The following is a 19,825-nucleotide window of genomic DNA, read 5'->3' as shown; positions in this document are numbered from 1 at the left end:
ATGGCGGAGCCCCGCCCCGCCCAGCCGCGGGGGTCAGGCGCTCCTCGGGGCAGGGCCGCAGCCCGCGGGCCGGGGACGTGTCGCGCGGCTCCGCCCTATATAAGGGACGGCCGTGGCGGAGGGCCGGGAGCGCCGCTGCCGCCTCTGCTGTAGCTGTACGGGGGTGCTGGCACCATGGCAGGTTAGTGAGCTGCGGCTCCCGGCGGCGGGGACCGGGCTCGCGGGGCCGCCGTGCGCTCTGCGGTCGCGGCGCTGGGGCAGGGCGGGCGGCGGCGGCGGCCCCTATTTTTAGGCTGCGGTGCCCGCCCGCGGCGCGTTCCGGGGGCGGGCCGCCGCCCTCGCCTGGTGGGGCCGGGGTTCCGCAGGGGGCGCCCCGGGCAGCTCGCTGGGCGGCTCCGTACGGGCGAGGAGGGCGCTCTTGCTTCAGCCTCGCTGCGCGCCGTGCTGGGGGCTGCTGCGCTGCCAGCCCCCACCCAGCCTGGGGCCTGTCCGCCGCCGTGAGGGCCGGCGAGCCTCGCCGGGGCTGCAGGGCCGCGGGGGAGGCCCAGCGCTCTGCCTGGAGCTTTGCAGTGAGCAGTTCCTCCCCCTCCCCAGGAGCGTCTAACCTGTCCCTCCCCCGCGATTCCTCTGGTGAAGCTGTTGGTGTAGCATGTTTCGCTTTCAGATCTGGAAGAGCTGCAGGAGACTTGTGATCTGCCTCCCCAGGCACCTGTGGTGTAGATGCTCCTGTTTCTTGAGGAATTCCGTACTCAAAAAAAGTCAAACGCACTTAATTAAGATAACGGGGGACTAGACAAACACCCGTGAGAACTGTGGATGAGCCTTTAAAAGGTGGCATCACTAAGAATGCTCCTGGGTGAAGCTTCTGCTCCCGGCGCCCCCCTGCAGGCTGTCACGGGGTGCTCCTCGCACGGGCCTCGGAGCGAGGGCTGGTGCAGAGGGCTGCTTCGTCTAGATGCTGCAGCCTGGGAGCTGGGCAGCCAAAGACGTCCCCGGAATAGCTTCTGGAGATACAGAGCGGCTCCTATAAGCTGTAACCTGAGAAGGCTTTTGCCCAGATAAGTCAATTATGAAGCTGTACAAATATCCTGCACTTTGTGTTGTTGCAGCCATGTTATCACTAGTAGCTAATTTTACTGTGCCTCTGTGGTGAGGGACAACAGTGACTACAGTGTGAACATAACCTTCTGTGGAGGAAGAGTTTACAGTGAATGGAGACAGGGAGGACAGGAGGGGAGACCCACCCAACTGGAAGATCTGTAGGTTGGGTGGAACGGACTGGTCTCTTTTAGAGTTAACTTCCATGTTCAGCAGTAACTGGTCTTGCCTAGACTGTAGCATGGACTCACACATAACATCTATGAAYGTAGCTAAGAGAAGGTATGAAACAGAACATGTTTTATTCAGAGCTGTGGAAAGCTGTACTGACTCTGTAGCTCTACAAGCTGCCAGTATCCTCCTCCTGCCAAGCAGTCATAATGCTTCCAAATCTAGTTGAGATGGACTAGAGGGCTTTTTAGCCTTTACTTCATAATTAAATTGGCTTTATTTCTCAAAGACCTTTGTGTCCCACAAGCTGCCTAACTGGTAAACATGGCAATACAGAAATTGAATACTCAGTTTCAGTCAAGTGAGGAGACCTGCCAACAGTATACAAGCTAACAAACACAAAAGATCAGTCTGTCAGTGGCAAGGGTACTAGAAGAATTAGTCTTCTACTGCTGAAAAAATTAGTACAATCTTGCTTTGTCTATGCTGGATTTTTAGTGAGCTGTCTGCATAGAGTAACATGCAAATTCAGTAATAACACATGCTTTCTTATTAGATGGATGTTTATGCCACCTAAAATGGTACATACTTGCTATTTGTAAAGCTTCAAAGCTCTAAACAAACAGGAAATTATCCTATAAATTTGCTGGGTTATATGAACTAATACAAACTGCTAGTTAAGTGAATTAAACTTTATTTCTGGTTTTATAGAATCTTTCTTGAATTGTGTGACCGACCACTATAATCTAAATCCCTGGGACTAATTGGTTTTGCTGCTAGCCAAAATGCAGGGTTTTGAAGCTGGCTTGCAGAACAAATCTGCTGAGCTTTTAGACCACTGTGGTACATGACTCTTTGTTATCAACTGTTTAGGTGGCATTAAAATCAAATAAAAATGTGACTGTCTTATAGGCTGAATAATTGTCCCAAATGACATGATCCTTCTCAAAATAGCTTCCAAAATTTTGATATGAAAAAATCTCTTCTTGAAATTTCTACAAAAACATTTTGCAGATAGTGTTCAAAAAAAAAAAAAGCTTGCTAGGGAAAAAGCATGCTTCTTTGTAAAGCACTGTAGCTTGGAAAGGAGTACTGCATAATGACAGTCAAACAAGTGATTTCTAAACTACTTCAGTTCATTGTTAGCTGTGTCAGTTCCACCCTGGCAGTTTAAAACAAAACATGACAACTAAAAGAATGTAAGGTTTGTATTGTTTGGCCTTAATGAGTAGTACAGGGCAAAGTAATACATCTTAATCATCATTTTTAAGAGACTGCTGGAGCACAAGCTCATACTTTATAGCAACGATCCAACTGTTACCTTTCTAGAGAGTATTAACTAAAGAGCAAAAACTATTGCTATGGGTCTTAAATCACTTACTACTGGATGCTTCCCACTTAAATATTGCATTTTTGTGACAAAGCTGCAACAATGCATTGCTAAACAACTCGTCTGCAAAATCCTGAGCTAGCAAAACTTAATACTTCTGTCCAACATCTAATTCAATAGTTGCTTTCATTTAAAGTGAAACTTAAGATTTATCCTGCCCTAGCTTCTGTGTTGCGAGCTGAACCCGTAGTAACTCTACAGAACTGAACTGTTTTAGAATTTAGACTACATGCAAGCTTACTAGCACCAATACTTGAAAATGGCTATATATTTGCCCCAAATATGGCTCTTCATACTATTTTAGCTTTTCACTAACATCTGGCATGACATTAACCTGTGGGCAAGCTGGAACTGGATTTCTCTTGCAGCAGTTCTGATTTTGCTTTTTACCACATCTTGCTATGTGTCAAGTTGCTGATGGCAAGTATAGCTATGCAAGTATAATCTGCCTCATTCAGCAGTAGGCAGGCACAATACACAAAGTTAAAGGATGTGTCTTAGAGGTTTCTCAGCATGACTACCTGACTAACAATTCTAGGTTTCTAATACATCTGTCTCAGAATAAAGTGGTGGACCTTGCTRACTTGACCAAGTTCATTTCTTCCAGATCAGTCTTTTGTGACTCTAGCCACAAATGACTCCTATGTGAAAGGAGCACTGGTACTTGGTTCATCTTTGCAACACTATAGAACAACAAGGAAGTTGACTGCGCTCATAACTCCTCAGGTCTCGGATCCCATGAGGTAAGGTCACTTAAAGGCATCAAACTGCCACAGTGCCTGCTGATGTGAAAGCTTAAAAAAAGACAGCTAAACTTGTTCATAGTAACCTTCTAAAACTCTGGAAGCTTAGAAACTAAGCCTAGCAGAATCAAACTTTGACTGTCTGTTGAAAAAGCACTGTAAGTGCTTCTTCAGGCAAACTGTTTTTTTCTTTTCTTCCATATCACTATATGGTGATGACTTTAAAAAAACAAACAAAAACAACACTGTAGTTAGAGCACTAAACTGTGTCTTGATAGTACTGTTTGAACTGGATCTCTGCTCTTTCATAGTCATACCTGGAATTGCCCCAAAAATGACATTGTTTGTGCCTTCACTAGGGGTCTGTGTGGAGGTGAGGGTAGGGGAGTGGTATTTACCTACTTCATGGGAGTTAATGAGTTAATGTAACATTGAAACTATTGAAATCTAGCAGACGCTTCAAATTGGATTGCATCATGAGAGAATAAAATGAATAGAACTGAAGTAGCGCCAAGGATGTCAAATCAACAGAATCAGAGGCATCTAAGGAGGCTCACCACAGTAATGAAATTTTCATGAAACTGCTTCCTATGGCCTTTCTAGAAGTAATCTCAGTATGGAACTGGCAGGGGGCTTTTTCCACATATAAGATGGGGTGGGGGGGATTTTGACTTAATAGCTACATGAACTGCAGATTAGAATTCAAGAGTCTCTACATGGGAAAGTTCTTCTGAAAAGATAACTCAATTTGTAGAGACTGTAAAGTGGCTCAGTAAATGGAGTGAATCTCTGGAGTCTCTTGGCAGCTAAACAGCCTTATCGCTCAAATGATGCTCCAGGTAGGTATATCTATTTCAATGTAATAGGTGAGTGCACTCTTTCAAGATGAACCAGATACGCATGCTTACTGTGCTAGGTCAAAGTAGCTATGCTAAGTTCTTAGACCAGCTATAGCCACACTACCAATAGATATATAATGGCATAAGTGGAACTTGTATTTTTCACTATCCACAAACAACTTGTGCCTTAAGTTTAAAAGCAACTGTTCATACCAAATTTCTCATCAGCAGAAAGACAGCCTTGTAAAGCAGAGTTCTAACTCATCTGTAAGCTCTCCATGGCTCAAACTGTACAGATTGTTGCTGAGCATTCAAGATGCTGTATACAATAGTGAGACTTTATGGATGCTTCAAATTCTTAAAAGCACATCCTTAACCTCTCTTGTAATTAAGCAGTGATGTTAAAGCAAAGGGTGGATATCTGCCACAAAAGTTCACTACACTGTCTGAAAGTTTAAGTGTCACTGCTAAGGTGGACATGATACTGAGTCAAAATGCTGCTGTACCCACAGCCATGATTTAAGTGAGCCTTTAAAAATTTCATGGGATAAAGAAAGCTTTAATAACTGTCTGGTCGCATGGTTCTAATAGTCACAAATATAGAACAGTGTTATGGCTATTGCATAAACTCCTGTTGCAACTGCTTAGGATTCAACTACTGTCCAAAGTCTTGCCCAAGCTATTTTAACAGCTTCCTGTTCATTAATTGCAAGCTTAAAATAGACTGTCATCTCACCAAAAGAGCTCAGTCTGTCTGAGGCGGGGTGGGAGGGGAAGTGTGGAAAACTTGTACTACATAGCCATAACCTACCTAAGCTGGTAGCAATACCAGTTAAACCCCTATTTAGAAAAAACTTATTAATTCCCCAAAAGGTGTCCATTACAAACTAGAAACACTGAGGTAGAGAGAAATGCTTATGCATTCAAATATATGCAGTCTGCTCTTACTGATGGCACATGAAATACTGTAACAGGTTCCTTGGTACCCAACTTCTGTTCATGGAATCTGTCACATGGTCTGGTACTGGAATAACAATAGAACTGAATCCTGGCAACTACTTCTTTCCACAGGAAAGTGCTGGAAAGAGTCTTTGATGAAGTCATATTGGTAAATATTCTGGACAGTGGAGATTCAGCACACTTAGCATTAATGAAGAGACCTGAGCTGGGTGTCACTCTAACAAAACTTCACTGCTGGGAACTGACACAATATTCAAAATGTGTTTTCATGGATGCAGACACAATGGTAAGTAGTTTTCTTGTGGTGCCTCTTCATGACCTGCTGTGAGTTTTGTGGTTTTGGGTATGTTTTGTTTTGTTTTTTGTGAAGGGGTAGTGAAGGGTTTTTTTGCTATTTGGACTTGTAACTCAGTAACTATGGAAGTGCTTTTAAATTTAAATACTTGTAACACTTAATAAATGGGGACTATCTCAATATAAAAAGTTGTCTTCCATAACAAAAGACCAATGATATGAGAACTTTCCTTCATGTCTTGAGGTGGATATCAAAATACATTAAGACAAGATACCCAATTCCTAGCCCAGAAACCAGAAAGCAATTTTTTTTTTTCCCCCTACAACTAGGTTTTGTCAAATATTGATGAGCTTTTTGAGAGAGAAGAGCTGTCTGCAGCACCAGATCCAGGCTGGCCTGACTGTTTTAATTCTGGAGTTTTTGTTTACCGACCTTCCATTGAAACATACAACCGTCTGTTACAGTTTGCCACAGAGAAAGGCAGCTTTGATGGTATGTATTAATCCATATTCCACTATAATTTAGACCAAAATGGCAATGGTGGTTGGGATGGCTCAGTAACTAGGCATAGCCTATCAGGGCTCAGTATGATGGAATTCCAAGCTCTGTTGTGACTACACAAAACTCTTACTGCTGTAGAGGATTTTGTTCCAGTATGTTTTCAGATTGTGGTCCCCATGAAACACAAAATAAGAGGCCTCTAAACTAGCAGCTGGAAGCATTAGGAATGCAGAACCATATAATGAGTTAAGATGGAATAAGCACAATGCATGTGTAGCAAATCAAACTGCAGTACCATGCTTCATGCATTTCTAAATAAACTTGTCTCTTCAGCTAGCCCTAACACTCAAGACTGGGTGTTTTAGACTAATTCAAGTTGCTGTGAAAAAACAGCATTAGTCAACTTAAGTGCAACTCCATGAACAAATGCATTTGAAGATAYGACTATCACTTAATGCTAGATTAATCTTGATACGCTATGTGATAGCTTCCTATCTTTATAAGACAGTTGATAGTCTTTGTCCCAGTATCAAACATTTGTAGCCCTGGCTGCTTCCCACCATAGGTCACTTGGGATTGGTCACTGTGCCAGATTTAAGCTTGAGAAGCCAACTTCTGCTGTTTTGTAAGTGTCCCAAAACTATAACCATTGCAGTGAAAGCACCTGTTGCTTGAAGGCTGCCATAGTTCAATGCTTCTGAATGACTAGCACTGTCTCCCTTCACTAAACTTCATTATGTAACTACTGTGGCACAAAACCAGATCTAACTGAAAAAGCTACAGAGAACTGTGTAAATAAGACCATAAAATGCTCTTATTTGAACATAAATAGCTAGCCTGTTGACTTACCTTTCTGTACCTTGTGACATCTAGAATTTTTACTATTTACTCCTGGTGTGCAGAATAATTGCTATTTGTAGGCATTCCTGTGCCTGGCCTCTTAAAGAACATTAAGTGTCAGTTGGATGCTTAATGCTACCATGTGAATAAACTCTACTGAAAATGAGTACTTGAAATAAGGGGTTTGTCTATACATTACTACTTACAAGGTAGCATTTGGCAGCTCTGGGAGCACTCTCAGATGTTGAGGGTAAACTGATCACCAGCTGTAGCAAAAGCTTTAACATGGTACTGCATTCCTGTGGGAATAAAAATAGACTGGGGGGGGGAACTTGTGCAAGCCCACTGTTGAATAGCTCCAGGAATATCTGAGATCTGGTGTTTGCTGAGGTATCTGTGCTTGACTCTTAGCAGACCCATCTTGGGTCTGTTAAGGCCCCTGTCTATTAAAGGATAGAACTGCTTTCACACTGTACTTTGACTTGAGAGCTAAAGCCACACAATGGTGAAACTTCCTCAGTGTCCTAAACAAGAAGCAGTTGTTGCAGCACTTAATAACAAAAAGGGTAGGTTAACAGTTTAAGTACCAAATTTCTAAACCTGTCACTTCTGCTTCAGGTTTTACTTCACTATTCAACTTTACTACTGCTAAATGGTAGCACAGATCTGAATAATGAGAGGGGAGACTTGTACTACCTGCATAAGCTGCTATTGAGCTCATGAGCTCAGATGAACAAGAGTGATTTAAACTTAAATTGGTCTGAACAGTAATAAAAGTTTCTAGGAAACTTTAAGAGAAATGTCTGTGAAGGGTCACTGCTCTTAATAGGGTGCAGGGATGCAAACTCTACAAGCTATCAAGCAATGCATAATTGAAATCAAGCTCCAAGCATCCCATCTGCAGCAGTAATAACTAGGAAATGCAAGACCTTCCAGAGTATTTCATGTTTATAAACTACAGCAGACAGATGCCACTTACATGATGCTGTTGTCCAGAAATCATAGAATGATGACTAGTTATATAGAATAACAGCTACTGTCTTTGAAGTCCACCTTTCTAGATAATAAGGAATATGCCATGCAATAATTCTAGATATTGTTTAAAACTCATGGGGAAAGGAAACAGTTTGGTATTAAACAAGTCTGGCAGTACTGATACTTTAAGAATTATTGCTATTGCTTGAACAATCCTCTGGCTCTTCAGCCTGGGATATGAAATGATTGCTTTTACATATAAAGACCTGATGCAGCAAGTCTGCATCTGTAGACGTGTGGCTAATGTAATTGCCTGATTCTCTCACATTGTATTTACAGTCCAGTTTGTACAAGACTGCTGGTAACGTGAACTAGGACACCTAAATGCTGCTTTCACTGGGTGCTTTGGCATAAATGCATGCAATCTGAAAACAAGCTGAGTATGCAGAACAAGTCTGAGTGATAGAAAGCTTTGTAGAATAAGTTGAATATGTTGTTGCTATCACTGAAGTTGTCATCTGTTCTGCAGATCTGTTTCCTCTTCCAGATTATCTTACTGTTAGGGTACACATTCTTAATACTGCATTAAATTAGAAGTTAAAACTAAATGTAGCTGAATAAAGACTGAGGGCTTGTCTGGTTTCTTTGCTGCTACGTTGTGATGGGCAACTTGTTCAAAAGTGCTTTCCCTCCTCATGGGCTGAGAGGCAAGTCAGGTTCTAAATTACTGCACTGTCTCTCTAGGCAATTTCTCACTCTGCAGTCTGCATGTATGCTGACAGCTGTAACAGGATACTTAATTTATATTTGTCAGTGTACCTCCTGTACCTCTAAGTGTATGCCCAGTATCTAGATCTGTCAGTCACAAAGCAAACTATACTCAAACAGCAGTAAGGGTGTAAACCTTAGTTTAATCATAGGCCATAAGACCTTTCCTGAATCAGCAGAGACTGACTGCTTTAGAAAATAAAAGATTAAAATAAAATATTGATAGCATAGTTAGATGAGAGACAATCTACTTATTCTTCAGAAATGTTACTTTAACAGATGGAGGAAAACAAGCAAATAAAAGTCAAGGAAGTCTCTTCAGTTGTCTTGCACTTACAAGACTAAGTATATTTGGTGATATAAAGAATGAATGGATATAAATAAAAAGCTTCTACTTCTCTGTAGCTGCTTGTAAACTAGTCTGCTTCAGGCCAGGAGCTATTTTTTTAGCTACTCTACTACTGCCATATCAAGTAACTTTAGATTCATTTGACCTCACTATAACCTCTACTTGCAAATTGAGAGGCAACCCATCCCAGCACTGTAGCTCTAGCCATAACTTTGACAGTTATCCTCATTCAGGGGTTAGTAGCTTCATAGATATGTGCAGAAGCAGTATCTGTCTCAATGACTTTCCAGAATACTTAAAGCAAGTTAAGACGATGTCTAGAGTTTGTATATGAACTCTGACCTTAATATATGCATAACAGTTGGTCCTCTTTGCTCTTCAAACACTGAATACTTGAAACAAGTAACTGCTCCCACTCCCCTAATCTYACTAAAAATGATTAAACTCAAACCCTGTTTCAGTGTAACTTCATGTACTCACATAATGTGCATCAGCTGAATACTAGTACAGAACTATGAACTCTTCATCAAAGCCGTTAACAGGAAATAAGTTCTACTAGAGTTGTCACTAAGACTGAAAGTGCTTTTCTTAAGATCACAATGTAGATGGATGCATCCAGGGTTGCTGGCTTATTAACAGAACACTGATAACCTAATTCTGGCCCAGAGATCTTGGTCATGTTATCTGTAAAGCTTAAGTAATAAAATCAAACTTGTTGTTTGAACTGGATCTTCTTACCTACAGCTTTCCTGAAGATGAGTAGTACACTACTGTCAAGTCCTGTTTTCTGCTGCATTATACAGCTTGAATTTAAGCTCTAATAAAATAACCTGAATAGCAGGGTTTGAGCAGCTTGCTATCTTCTAGAAAGCAGGAGTAACCTCAAACATATTACCTTTTTCATTCTCTGTATTTGTTTTTTTTTGTTGTTTTTTGGGGGGGGAGGGAATCTTCAAAGGCTGCAAGGTTTACAGGATCATTCACAAATAGAACTCCAGTGCTCTATGTCAAACTCCTACTGGAGGTGACAGACTGCACTACTAACTCTTAATTAAGAAGTATTGGTGAAATGATTGAAGAGCCTAAACCAGCTTATTAATATATTCTTTCAGGTGCAGACCAGGGGTTATTAAACACCTTCTTCAGCAGCTGGGCAACAACAGACATGAGCAAACATCTACCATTTATTTATAATTTGAGCAGCACTTCTGTATACTCCTACCTTCCAGCATTTAAAGCGTAAGTTCAAAATTCTGAAGTGATTCACTGTAACCAGATTTAGGGCTTATCTAAACTAATTTCTTGTTACATAATGGCAAGGCACAATGTGAACTTACAAGAACTTTTTCTGAATAGAGACCATTATTGTAACCAAAAGAAGATATATAGTAATTGCCACTTTTTTTTTTTAAAGGGCTGAATTAATACTAGTTAAATGAATTATCTCGTGATGAGAAATACAAAGAAAGCTGTGTCTGTGGCTTTACTACTCATCCTTGAGAGTAACACTCAGTTCATTTAGAACAAGCATACTTGAAAGATCACTTTCAAAAAGGAAGAAGTGCAACYAGTGCAGCCTGGGACTCTATTACAGCTGTAATCAAAGGCAGCAGCTCTTGAATTGGCTTGAATCAGCAAAACTTCAGCAAGTCACTGGTGGTGGTGTTCCTGTCTAGATAGCTTGTCCTCTCCTATCACTTAAATTACTTGGGGTATTTAATGACCAGTAGTTATTTCATCTCTCAGCCTATACCATTCAAATAAACATACTGAACTGTACAAAAGTGTATAACTTGTGTAAAGCTGGAACTCCCTCCCACCAGTCTTTCTAGACCTAAGACCAGTTCCCTAAGTAATAGGGTGGGACAAAGACTGCAGCCAGGCACCARGCCATTGTACATTTCCAGTGTAAAGAAAACAACTGTCTACTCCCTAACAGTATTAGATTTGGCTTGTGACTTAAACCCTATGTGATAGGCAAGGTCACTCTTAAGAGCGTTATTACAAACAAGAGGAGAGGAGGCAACATGAGAAGCTGAACCCTAACCCAAACCCATGTTCATTAAGAGCTGTAAAAGTAAGAAAACAAGTACCAATTACATAAAACCAATCTGATCTCTGAATGACAAAGTTACTAGTGTCTAAAGCAACAGCTAGCATAAGCAGGACTGTTGCTGGCTCAAGCTCAAACTGTCTTGTGATCAGAGCACCATCTGAAATCCTGTCATGCTAAAAGTGGAACACTTATTTTAAGAAATACATGCAAGCCTGAGAATGACTAAGTAGTTGGATAGCATTGATAAGCTAACTTCTATTGTGAAGTATGTCCTCTTGCCATGGCTGGCTGGCTGATAGTCACATGACCTTAAATTTACAAATGACCTTGGTGCCACAAAGTGTTAATGGGATTGGTGGCTCCTGACAAAAACTCCATTTAACTGATTAAATCAATTGCCTAACTGAGTTCAGCAGACCTTCAAAAAAAAAAGTCGAATGATGGAAGTGCAGCACTTCTAAGTAGAACACCCTGCTCAGTAGGTGAGCAATTTCCCTTGGTTAGATGAGGAGCTACACTCATGATAACCAGCAGCTGAAATAAACTGAAGCTTGAATCTGTTTACATCATTAGCTAAGTTTTTTGCAGCTTTGTACAGCAAGACCAAACTTCACAGCAGTCTCAGTAATCCTTTTTCTAAAGGAAAATGCCAACACATGAGAAACTGTCTTATTTCCAAAAATTGATGGACTTCTCTTTGGGAGATGGGGAAAGACAGACTGACTAATCACTGTGGCTAATGTGGACATAAAGCTTCTTAACAATTGAGTTTAAGTCTCAGAAGAAACTATTGCAACATCCTTGAAGCCTGGCATGTATTAACTGTTGTACAGTTCTTAAATGGGCAGAATGCTAACAGTACTTTTCATCATTTGTAGAAACATTTTAACTTAATGCTTCTTAGGCATTCTCTAAGGCTAGAATTAGAATTTGCCATTTCAGCCTTGATTTGTAACAATGACAAATTTTCTCAAGACAGCAGCAGGCTAAGATGAAGAAAAACACAGCTACTAAATAGTGATGTGCCAGCTAACGAAACTAAGGTAGCCCTATTATGCCAGATCTTGACATTGGGATTTACAGTTAAAGCCCAGAAACATACATTCCCAAGAGAGCTTCTTTGCTTGCAACTACTGCAAATACTTGATCTTGTTTCAAGCCTCAACAATATCAGTCATGTCCATAACACTGTATGCAAATGCAGTTAATAATCTTTCAACGTAGGGGAGGAGACATGGATAGCAAAAAATGCATATGCTTTGTTTTGAATATTCTAAAGACTTTGAAACACAGTCTCCATATGTAGAAGAACTTGAACATCTGAGTCCCAGTCAATATGACCTGGGCATACTTAAATTGTGTTACTGCACAAGCTAGTTTTGCATTATTACCCAGTTCAATTTTATTATGTTGAGAAGAAATCCTAACACGTGATACAAACTGAACTAGATATGAAAGCTGTTGTTACTAGAGAGACTGGTACTGCTGTTTCTCAAAACTGACTCAAGCTGAACACTATTTATGGCACTACAGGAGAAGAATGGAATGAATGTCATCTCTTTTACTTCTTTACTTCAAAGGGGTTGCATCTTACCTTACACACTTAATGCAAAACAACATACTAATAATGTTTGGGACAAAGCTAGAAATCCATACTGAAAATGGAATTCAAATAATTTAAGAAATCCATGTTTTTACAAAACATGGCTAAGCTAAGGTTATTTAGAAAACAGTGATTGGTTGTCTAGCAAGATCCTGCTGCAGCAAGATCAAAAGTTCTCTGGAATGGCTTAGATAGCACATAGCTTTTATTTTGCAGAGGCACAGTCTTCCTGCAGCAAGATCTTATTATGATCCTTTCTATAGGGATACAGACTGAAAGAGTAACTCTTAACACTGACCCTTCCTTACATAATGCTTGTACTGTCTAGCTGTCTGGATCAATGACTTTGGAGTAGAATCTTTTCCACTTTTAAAACTAGTTCCAATTACAAYGGCTGCTTGAGACTGCTCTCTCCTGAGCTATGGACATCATTCTACCTAAAGACTTGAGTTTGCTGTAAGTACTGAAATAGCCCAGACATTAGATTTTTGGCTGTATTCTGACTAGCATAATGTAGAGTTCTGTTTGCATAGCAATGCTTCCAGTCCTAGTTGGCATTGGCAGTTTTAGATAGTTTAGTGTTTAGTCTCCTAAAGACATTCATATTTCTGTTTTTGGATACCAACAGAAACTGCAGGTTCTAAATTTGTCTGACAGACAACTCTCTTTTTCTGGACACCTACAGAAATTGTGGGTTCTAACTTTTTCTGTCTAACAGGTTTGGTGCAAATACTAAAGTGGTACATTTCCTGGGAAGCACAAAACCATGGAACTACACATACGACTCCAGAACAAAAAGCCTAAAAGGCGAAATGCATGACCCTAAAATAGTTCACCCAGAATTCCTCAACATGTGGTGGGATACATATGTGGCTAATGTTTTACCATTATTAGAACAGCATGGAATCGTTAAAGAAAATACCACGGGTGTAAACATGGTATGTGTTTTCCTAATATTCCTGTACAAACTATCTGGGCATGGGCAGGTTCTGTACCCTCTCACTGATTTTCCCTCCCATACAATGTAAAGCATGGGTTTGGTTTAATTTATTTTTGGGGGTGTATTGTGTGTGATTTTTTTTTGTTTTAGCTTGGAATAAAGAATAACACGGATGAGAAGTGTGCTGTAGTAGTCTTGAACATAAATGTCTGCTTAACTTCCTTATTTCAAAGTTACTTAACCTACAGCAAACTATAGTAAGTGACTAATGGTGTCCCAGAAATTAAACTGAGTACCTTTTTCAATATGTACAGAGAGGGGCCCTGACTCTTAATATGTTTCAGCTAACAAAGTTCTCAAGAAGAATCCCAATTTAGCACAGAATATATACATACAGATTTTACATGGTAAATCTAGGTAGGACTAGAATAACTAGAAAATAAGTACTTTAGTAGACTGGCAGGGATGAATCTTAATTCTTGTCAAGGCTGAAGTAACTCTTCTAGTTCTATTTCTCACGCATGGAGTTTAGTAGCAYGCATCTGACTGCAGACTCTACAGTCTCATCTTAGCACATGGGCCAGTTTAAGTTCTCAACCTTTCTCAGCCCAAAGTTACTGATCTCTTAAGCTGTGCTTTCTCCTGTTAATCTTGCATCTTTCATCTTTCTAATGAACTATTTGCAGCTATCGGGCTTGGTCTATACTCTGACTTTCTCTTGTGGCTTCTGTAGAGAGGTATGAAGAACTTAAACTTTTTTTTTTTTTTTTTTTACCCCCTCTCTCTCCCCACTGACTCCTGTCACTCTGCTTTGTTATTTTGCTAGGAAAGTTGCATAATTCCTGCACACTGGCAGTGCTTGCTGCTGTGCATGAGAACATCTACTTGGTTGTCCCACCCTCACACCTGTTGCTTGCTTTAGCTGTGCAAAGCATTTCTGTATTTTCACTCTGCCTTTCTTTTTAGGCAGAGGTTACAGAGGCAGTGTCCCACATGTCAGTATCAGCAACAGCACCACCACCTTCACCACCAGCACCAGTATTACCAACTGTATCTTCACAAGAACGCAAGGAACGGTGGGAGCAAGGCCAAGCTGACTATATGGGAATGGATTCTTTTGACAACATCAAGAAGAAACTTGACACCTACCTTCAGTAGAAATGCTTGTCTYGAACACCATCAATGCAAGGACTTGCTCCAGAACTATAGCCGCTAGAAAGGTGTTGAATGTGGTCAGTTAAACTTGCTAGTAGCTTGATGAAGACTTTTCGGTTAAAGGTCGCTGCAGTGCTACAGATGAAGATTGAGCAAAAGCTAGGAAGCAGAATTCCTTGGGCCAGCTATAACTGCCCAGTTTTCAATTCTCCCTCCTAGACTAAAAACAAGTATTTTCAGCTTAAGTTTTCTTCTGTTGCAATCAAGACACTAAATTGGCTCAACATATTCCTTGAAACTGTGGGTTTGTACCTCACGTTGTTAAGGTGATTAGCATTACTCCCTTTGCTTACTATTTTAGATGCAAAATCCAATCTATGGGATTGCTCATGCACTAGAGTGGTTGCCATTCTGCCTTATCATAAATGTATTAATGACACTGGGATACATGCAGGTGCAACAGTAATAGCACTGCTTTATTTTTCTAGTCACACTTGCACTGAAGATCTTGACCAGGTTCTTATGCACAGTGCCTAGAGCGTGGCAGAATGCATTTGTTCAGTTCTGTATAGTGTGGGACTAGTAGAATGAGTTTCATCTGTTACTTGTAATGTTGCAATTGATGCAAAAATAAAAAGTTGTCATGCATTTCTGGCTTTTCTAAACTCTGAAGCAATTCAAAAAAATTCTGAGATCTGAAGAAGTCTTACTAAAATATTCAACAGGTACAACCCTTGAGCTTTGCTAACTCCACTCTAACTACCATCAGCAGATGGCCACCTTTAGTTCTGTAAATAGTTCCAGACTAGTCACTTGCCAGGGAGCTGCTTAAGGCAGATCCCCTTATTAGATTGCCATGTGTATAGGACAGGCCTGTGAAGAAACTACAAGCTGAAACTATTCAAATAAGCAGAATGGAGTTTGGGAAGAGGGATTATTTCTTTCAGAAACAAAGAAACATCATTCCTAATATAAGCCCTGTAGAACATGAACTTGTTTTTAAACACAAATGTGATGCTAGGTTAGGAAGAAAAGGTTCTCAGATTTGGAAGTCAAAAGACTATCTGTTTAAGTAACTGTACTGGCCCTGATTAGAAAAAAAACTATTCTTTCCATGTGTGCAGAGTAAGATGATAGTTTCTTTGCCAGATTCAGGTCACATGTATTCCAACATACATGTAAGAGCAGTGTAAGTGCCATATTAAAAAAGTGTTCCAACAGCAGATGGAGATGGCTGTTTTCTGTACTAGGTCCCAGATCTATCTTTTAGCTGAGTGAAGAGTCTAAACAGAACCAACTTACTTAGTGCTGTCTGGTAGCTATACTCTTCACTAGTCCAGAAACACTAATAAAATGAGAATTACTTCATTTTTTTCCTAATAAAGGAGGATTTTGGCAGAAAGCTAGTCAGGGTGCTAAGCTTTTAGCCTAAAGAGAAAGTACACCATCAGCAAGCTCTCACTGCTTGCTGATAAAGCAGACAATGTAGTCTGAGCATGAGTGTTAGTTTAACTTTTTTTCACTACTTAATTGCTGCAAGAGTCCATCATCAGAATTTAGCAAAAATTCTAAAGATGAGGTCCAAATCAAAGTAGCTTGCAGCTATTTAAAGGTAAATAGCATCTGAACTCCCAGCTGTAACTAGCCCCTTCTGCCTTTTAAAGAATTTTTGCAGATAAATTTGAAGTTGTGTGAGAGGAGGAAGAGATTAGTGAGTATAACCTGTAATTGGATACTTTGTCACAAGTACAAACCTTGAAGCTCTGCATGCTGACAAAGTATTCTACAGAAAACAGTAAAGTACTCTTTTGAAGAGAGTTTAACAGTCTCAGTTTCAATCCCCTTCCCTGTTTTATTACTAAGGAACAAGCAAGTTACTTCCTCTTTTTCAGCTTATTTGGAGAGAACTAAGTGTGAAACTACAGCAGCATGAAAATTTGGTTTAAGTTTTGTTATATTAATACAAGGAGATAAGGCACAAAATAAAAAGGCTTTAAGGAATAGTAGATGTTGAAGATTAGAACTTGCATGTTCTGGGTTAACAAACAGTGAATAAAGAAATAAAACCCGTAAAACCATCCTGTCCTAGTTACTGACTCATACTGAGGTCAAGCGTTTACCCATAGTCTCAGGAAAGCAGAAGCTATGATCTGTTTACCTAACTCTATATAGCATATTTTCAGTAACAGTATTGTGTCATTATCTGCCACTATTTCCTTCATAATTAATGTAGGTAGCATTAGCAAAATATACATCCCTTTTTCCTCCCTGCATTAGTATCAGTTTGACACATCAAATGGTTGTTCTAAGCTGTAGGTACTCTTAAGATTAGTGCTGTAGTTAAGCTACTGCGTTAAGCATCATTATTCAAAAGAATCATAGTCCTGTTGCTATAATAGTTGCCTTTAGAAAACATCATATAATCTAAGGTTTTCCTTATGGTGACAACTCAGAGTAACTCTTAAATGTCTAGAAGTTTTTTTTTTTTAACTACATCTGTAATATGGGGGGGGGGGAACAGAATCGTAGCCTACTAACTCAGTCTTGGGAATTAAAAATGTCAAGTTCATAATTCCAAAAGCTTATTTTTAGAACATGTCAGAGCACACTGTTAGAACTCCAGGAAACAGTACCAATAGCCACAGACTACTTATATCTTCTTAAAAGAAAAAAACAAAAACAAACCAAAACAAAAAAAACCCACCATGGTTTTTAACCACTCAGGTAGCTTAACAGGTCTATCTAATCAGCACTTTTGCTCTCAGCTTTGACCTCTTCTGTTCTCTTGGATACATTACTGGCTTTCTTGGGAGACAGCTTAACTAGCCATGCAGCTTAATATTAACTCCAATAAGTTTTGATTTGGCTTTGGAACAAGGAACCATCATCTAGTAGAGGAAAAATGGTACTACTACTAATTGGTTTCTTAACAAGTTGATCATGTCACAATTCAGACACTCTGCAAAATGTCACTATTCTACATTACAAAATAAGTGGTCAGCATATTTTAACACAAATAGTGATGTAGCCTGATTAGCCATTAAAATGGGTCTCCAGGGAATTTCAACTTGGACAAGGCAACAATGACACAAAGCCAAATCCTTCATTCACTATGAAAAATTGCTTCTCCACTTTACTTCTAACCTCCTGAATCTGAGCCACAAAAACCTGAAGAAAATTCAACTTACAGATCTAGCAGTACAGCATGAACAACATATATACAAGCATTTGTTTCAGCATGATTGCTGTGTACACTCTGTAGCAGGTATACATCTGTTTTCTTGTTCTGTTGTCAGCTGTTTAGTGGTGTAACCAGCTACTGGGGCTCAATCTGTCTTCCATCATTCACAGCTTTTTAATTCTTTCTCTAACAAACTTAAAACTTTTTTTTCCCCAGCCATATAGCTAAGATGCTGCCTTGCTCCCTGAAAGCTGGACTGGCATGACAGGTTACATGTTTTCAAGTCCTTTCTCACTCCTTCCATTGGCTCCCTGGTTTTCCAGCTGTCAAACATCTTGCCTTTATTTCCCAGCCCTTTTAATTTCTACTTATGTCTGCAATTCACATTATGTCTTAGAATATCAACTGGCTGGTTGTCAGAAAAACAAGAAAGGCATTAGAAGCATACCAAGTTCTACTTCTTTGCTGCCAAGTATACTTCCTGAATCTAAACACAGTCTAAACATAGCAGTCTATGCCTCCAATTCTGAGAGTTACAGGGAAGCCAGCTTCACCGCCTCACAGCACTTAAGACCAGAATCAACTGGTCTTCTAGAGAAGAGAAAGATGGAACAGACGAGAATATCCAGTATTCTTCAGTGCTTTTTATTAGTTTGTGGAACATAAACATTTGAGTAATTTACCAAATGACTCTTTCCTGTATCAGTCAAGATGTATGCAGATCAGCATTCCATTGAGGCATCTTTCAACCTGCGGAATACGTAGGGTTGGGTTGGAAGACTGTTGAGCAGTGCAAGAAAACTGTTAGAATGCTGTTAGCTATTAAAATATGGTGGGTTTGGTTCTGTGTTTTTTTCTCTTTAAACTTACTTTATGAAGGCCAACTGATTCACTGATAAGTGAGTGGGTCATACTCTACTCTGTATATATCACAACTTAAAGCACAGTAGCATTGTTCAGAGTTTGTGTATATAAGTGATTATAAACTGCATTATGAATATAAGCCTCTGATTCTAGCATTTTATCCAAATTGCAAAACATAATTGTTTTTATAAAAACAATTATTATACACATCAGAGAAATATTAGAAGGAAATATTTTACAAATGCAGTAATTAATTTTTGACTAGCTCTTGGGAAATAACCAACAGAAGAACTCCCTGCTGCATCTGTGTATTATTCAGAAATCATGAAAAAGATTCCTGTGCTTCACAAATTAAAATTTTTGAAATAAATACTATATTTGAACATAGTCTGCAAAAGTAAGAATTCCCTATGAAATGATCACTGACCACCTATTCCAAAACAAAAAATTGAAAAGATCTGGTCAACAGGAAACACTGAGATTGGAACATGAAGCTAATTCATTTCTTAAGGGTGATGTTTTAGAAGAACAAAACACACATGCTGTTTACCTTTCATTCTAAAAAGCAATGAAATTCTTATAAATTAGAACACATGAAAAATACACAGTTCTGCTTTGAGGGATTTTTAGGAATTCTTAATCTTTGTACATAATGTATAACATTTGGAAGAAATAAACACCTTGGAAAGATTTCAGTACTGCAAAATACATTTGTGCACTTCTAAGTCAACATTTAGGAGCAAATTAATTTTTCTAGTTTAAATTATTGCAAACATTTATGTTTTGACCACACAGATAGCAAAATTTTAAGTTGTCATGAGAAATAATCTGAAGATTAGCCAATATTAACTAAAGGATATATTATATTCTTTACTCCAGATACCTCAGTTTCAAACTATAAATCAATTAGAGCCTTAATTTCATTAATTTTGGTTTGTTTTATTTCACTTGCAGATGGCTTTTTGGTAGCAAAGGCTCCTGCTGCAAGTTCTCTCTTCTTATTCTGGATTTTCAGCATATTTTCTTCTACTGAATCCTTCACAATGAACTGAAATACATAAAAACCCCACTGAAACACAGGCATTTGCTCTTTCTCC

At 39.5% G+C, this 19,825-nt stretch overlaps 2 protein-coding genes across 11 annotated transcripts in view; one reads left to right on the top strand and one right to left on the bottom strand.

Moving 5' to 3' along the window:
- The first annotated feature begins 19 nt into the window (after positions 1-19).
- GYG1 (glycogenin 1) lies at positions 20-15,331 on the top strand. 4 transcript variants are annotated; one of them, XM_026065133.1, is made up of 7 exons: positions 20-181; positions 3,267-3,402; positions 5,313-5,487; positions 5,826-5,988; positions 10,042-10,168; positions 13,307-13,526; positions 14,495-15,331. In XM_026065133.1, the coding sequence occupies exons 1-7, from the start codon at positions 175-177 to the stop codon at positions 14,684-14,686; spliced, it is 1,020 nt and encodes a 339-aa protein (XP_025920918.1). In that variant the 5' UTR covers positions 20-174; the 3' UTR covers positions 14,687-15,331. The 4 variants fall into 4 exon arrangements, with proteins under 4 accessions (XP_025920918.1, XP_025920920.1, XP_025920921.1 ...); XM_026065135.1 differs by lacking the exon at positions 20-181 and adding an exon at positions 850-1,380; XM_026065136.1 differs by lacking the exon at positions 20-181 and adding an exon at positions 4,157-4,241 and having other exon boundaries at positions 850-3,402.
- Positions 15,332-17,466: 2,135 nt separating this feature from the next.
- The window catches only part of HLTF (helicase like transcription factor), a 25,717-nt gene continuing 23,358 nt past the window's right edge, over positions 17,467-19,825 (bottom strand). For 5 of the 7 annotated variants that reach the window (XM_026065121.1, XM_026065116.1, XM_026065120.1 and 2 more), the window contains one exon: positions 17,467-19,776. In XM_026065121.1, the coding sequence (XP_025920906.1) occupies positions 19,624-19,776 (153 nt within the window). In that variant the 3' untranslated portion in view covers positions 17,467-19,623. The remainder of the gene's footprint in view (positions 19,777-19,825) is intronic. The other 2 variants (XM_026065117.1, XM_026065123.1) reach the window with 2 other exon arrangements.

The sequence above is a fragment of the Apteryx rowi genome, unplaced genomic scaffold, assembly GCF_003343035.1.
Source record: "Apteryx rowi isolate R43461 unplaced genomic scaffold, aptRow1 scaffold_224, whole genome shotgun sequence".
Classification (NCBI taxonomy): Eukaryota; Metazoa; Chordata; class Aves; order Apterygiformes; family Apterygidae; genus Apteryx; species Apteryx rowi.
Note: the sequence above shows the minus strand (reverse complement) of the source record. Positions and strands in the feature narration are given on the sequence as shown.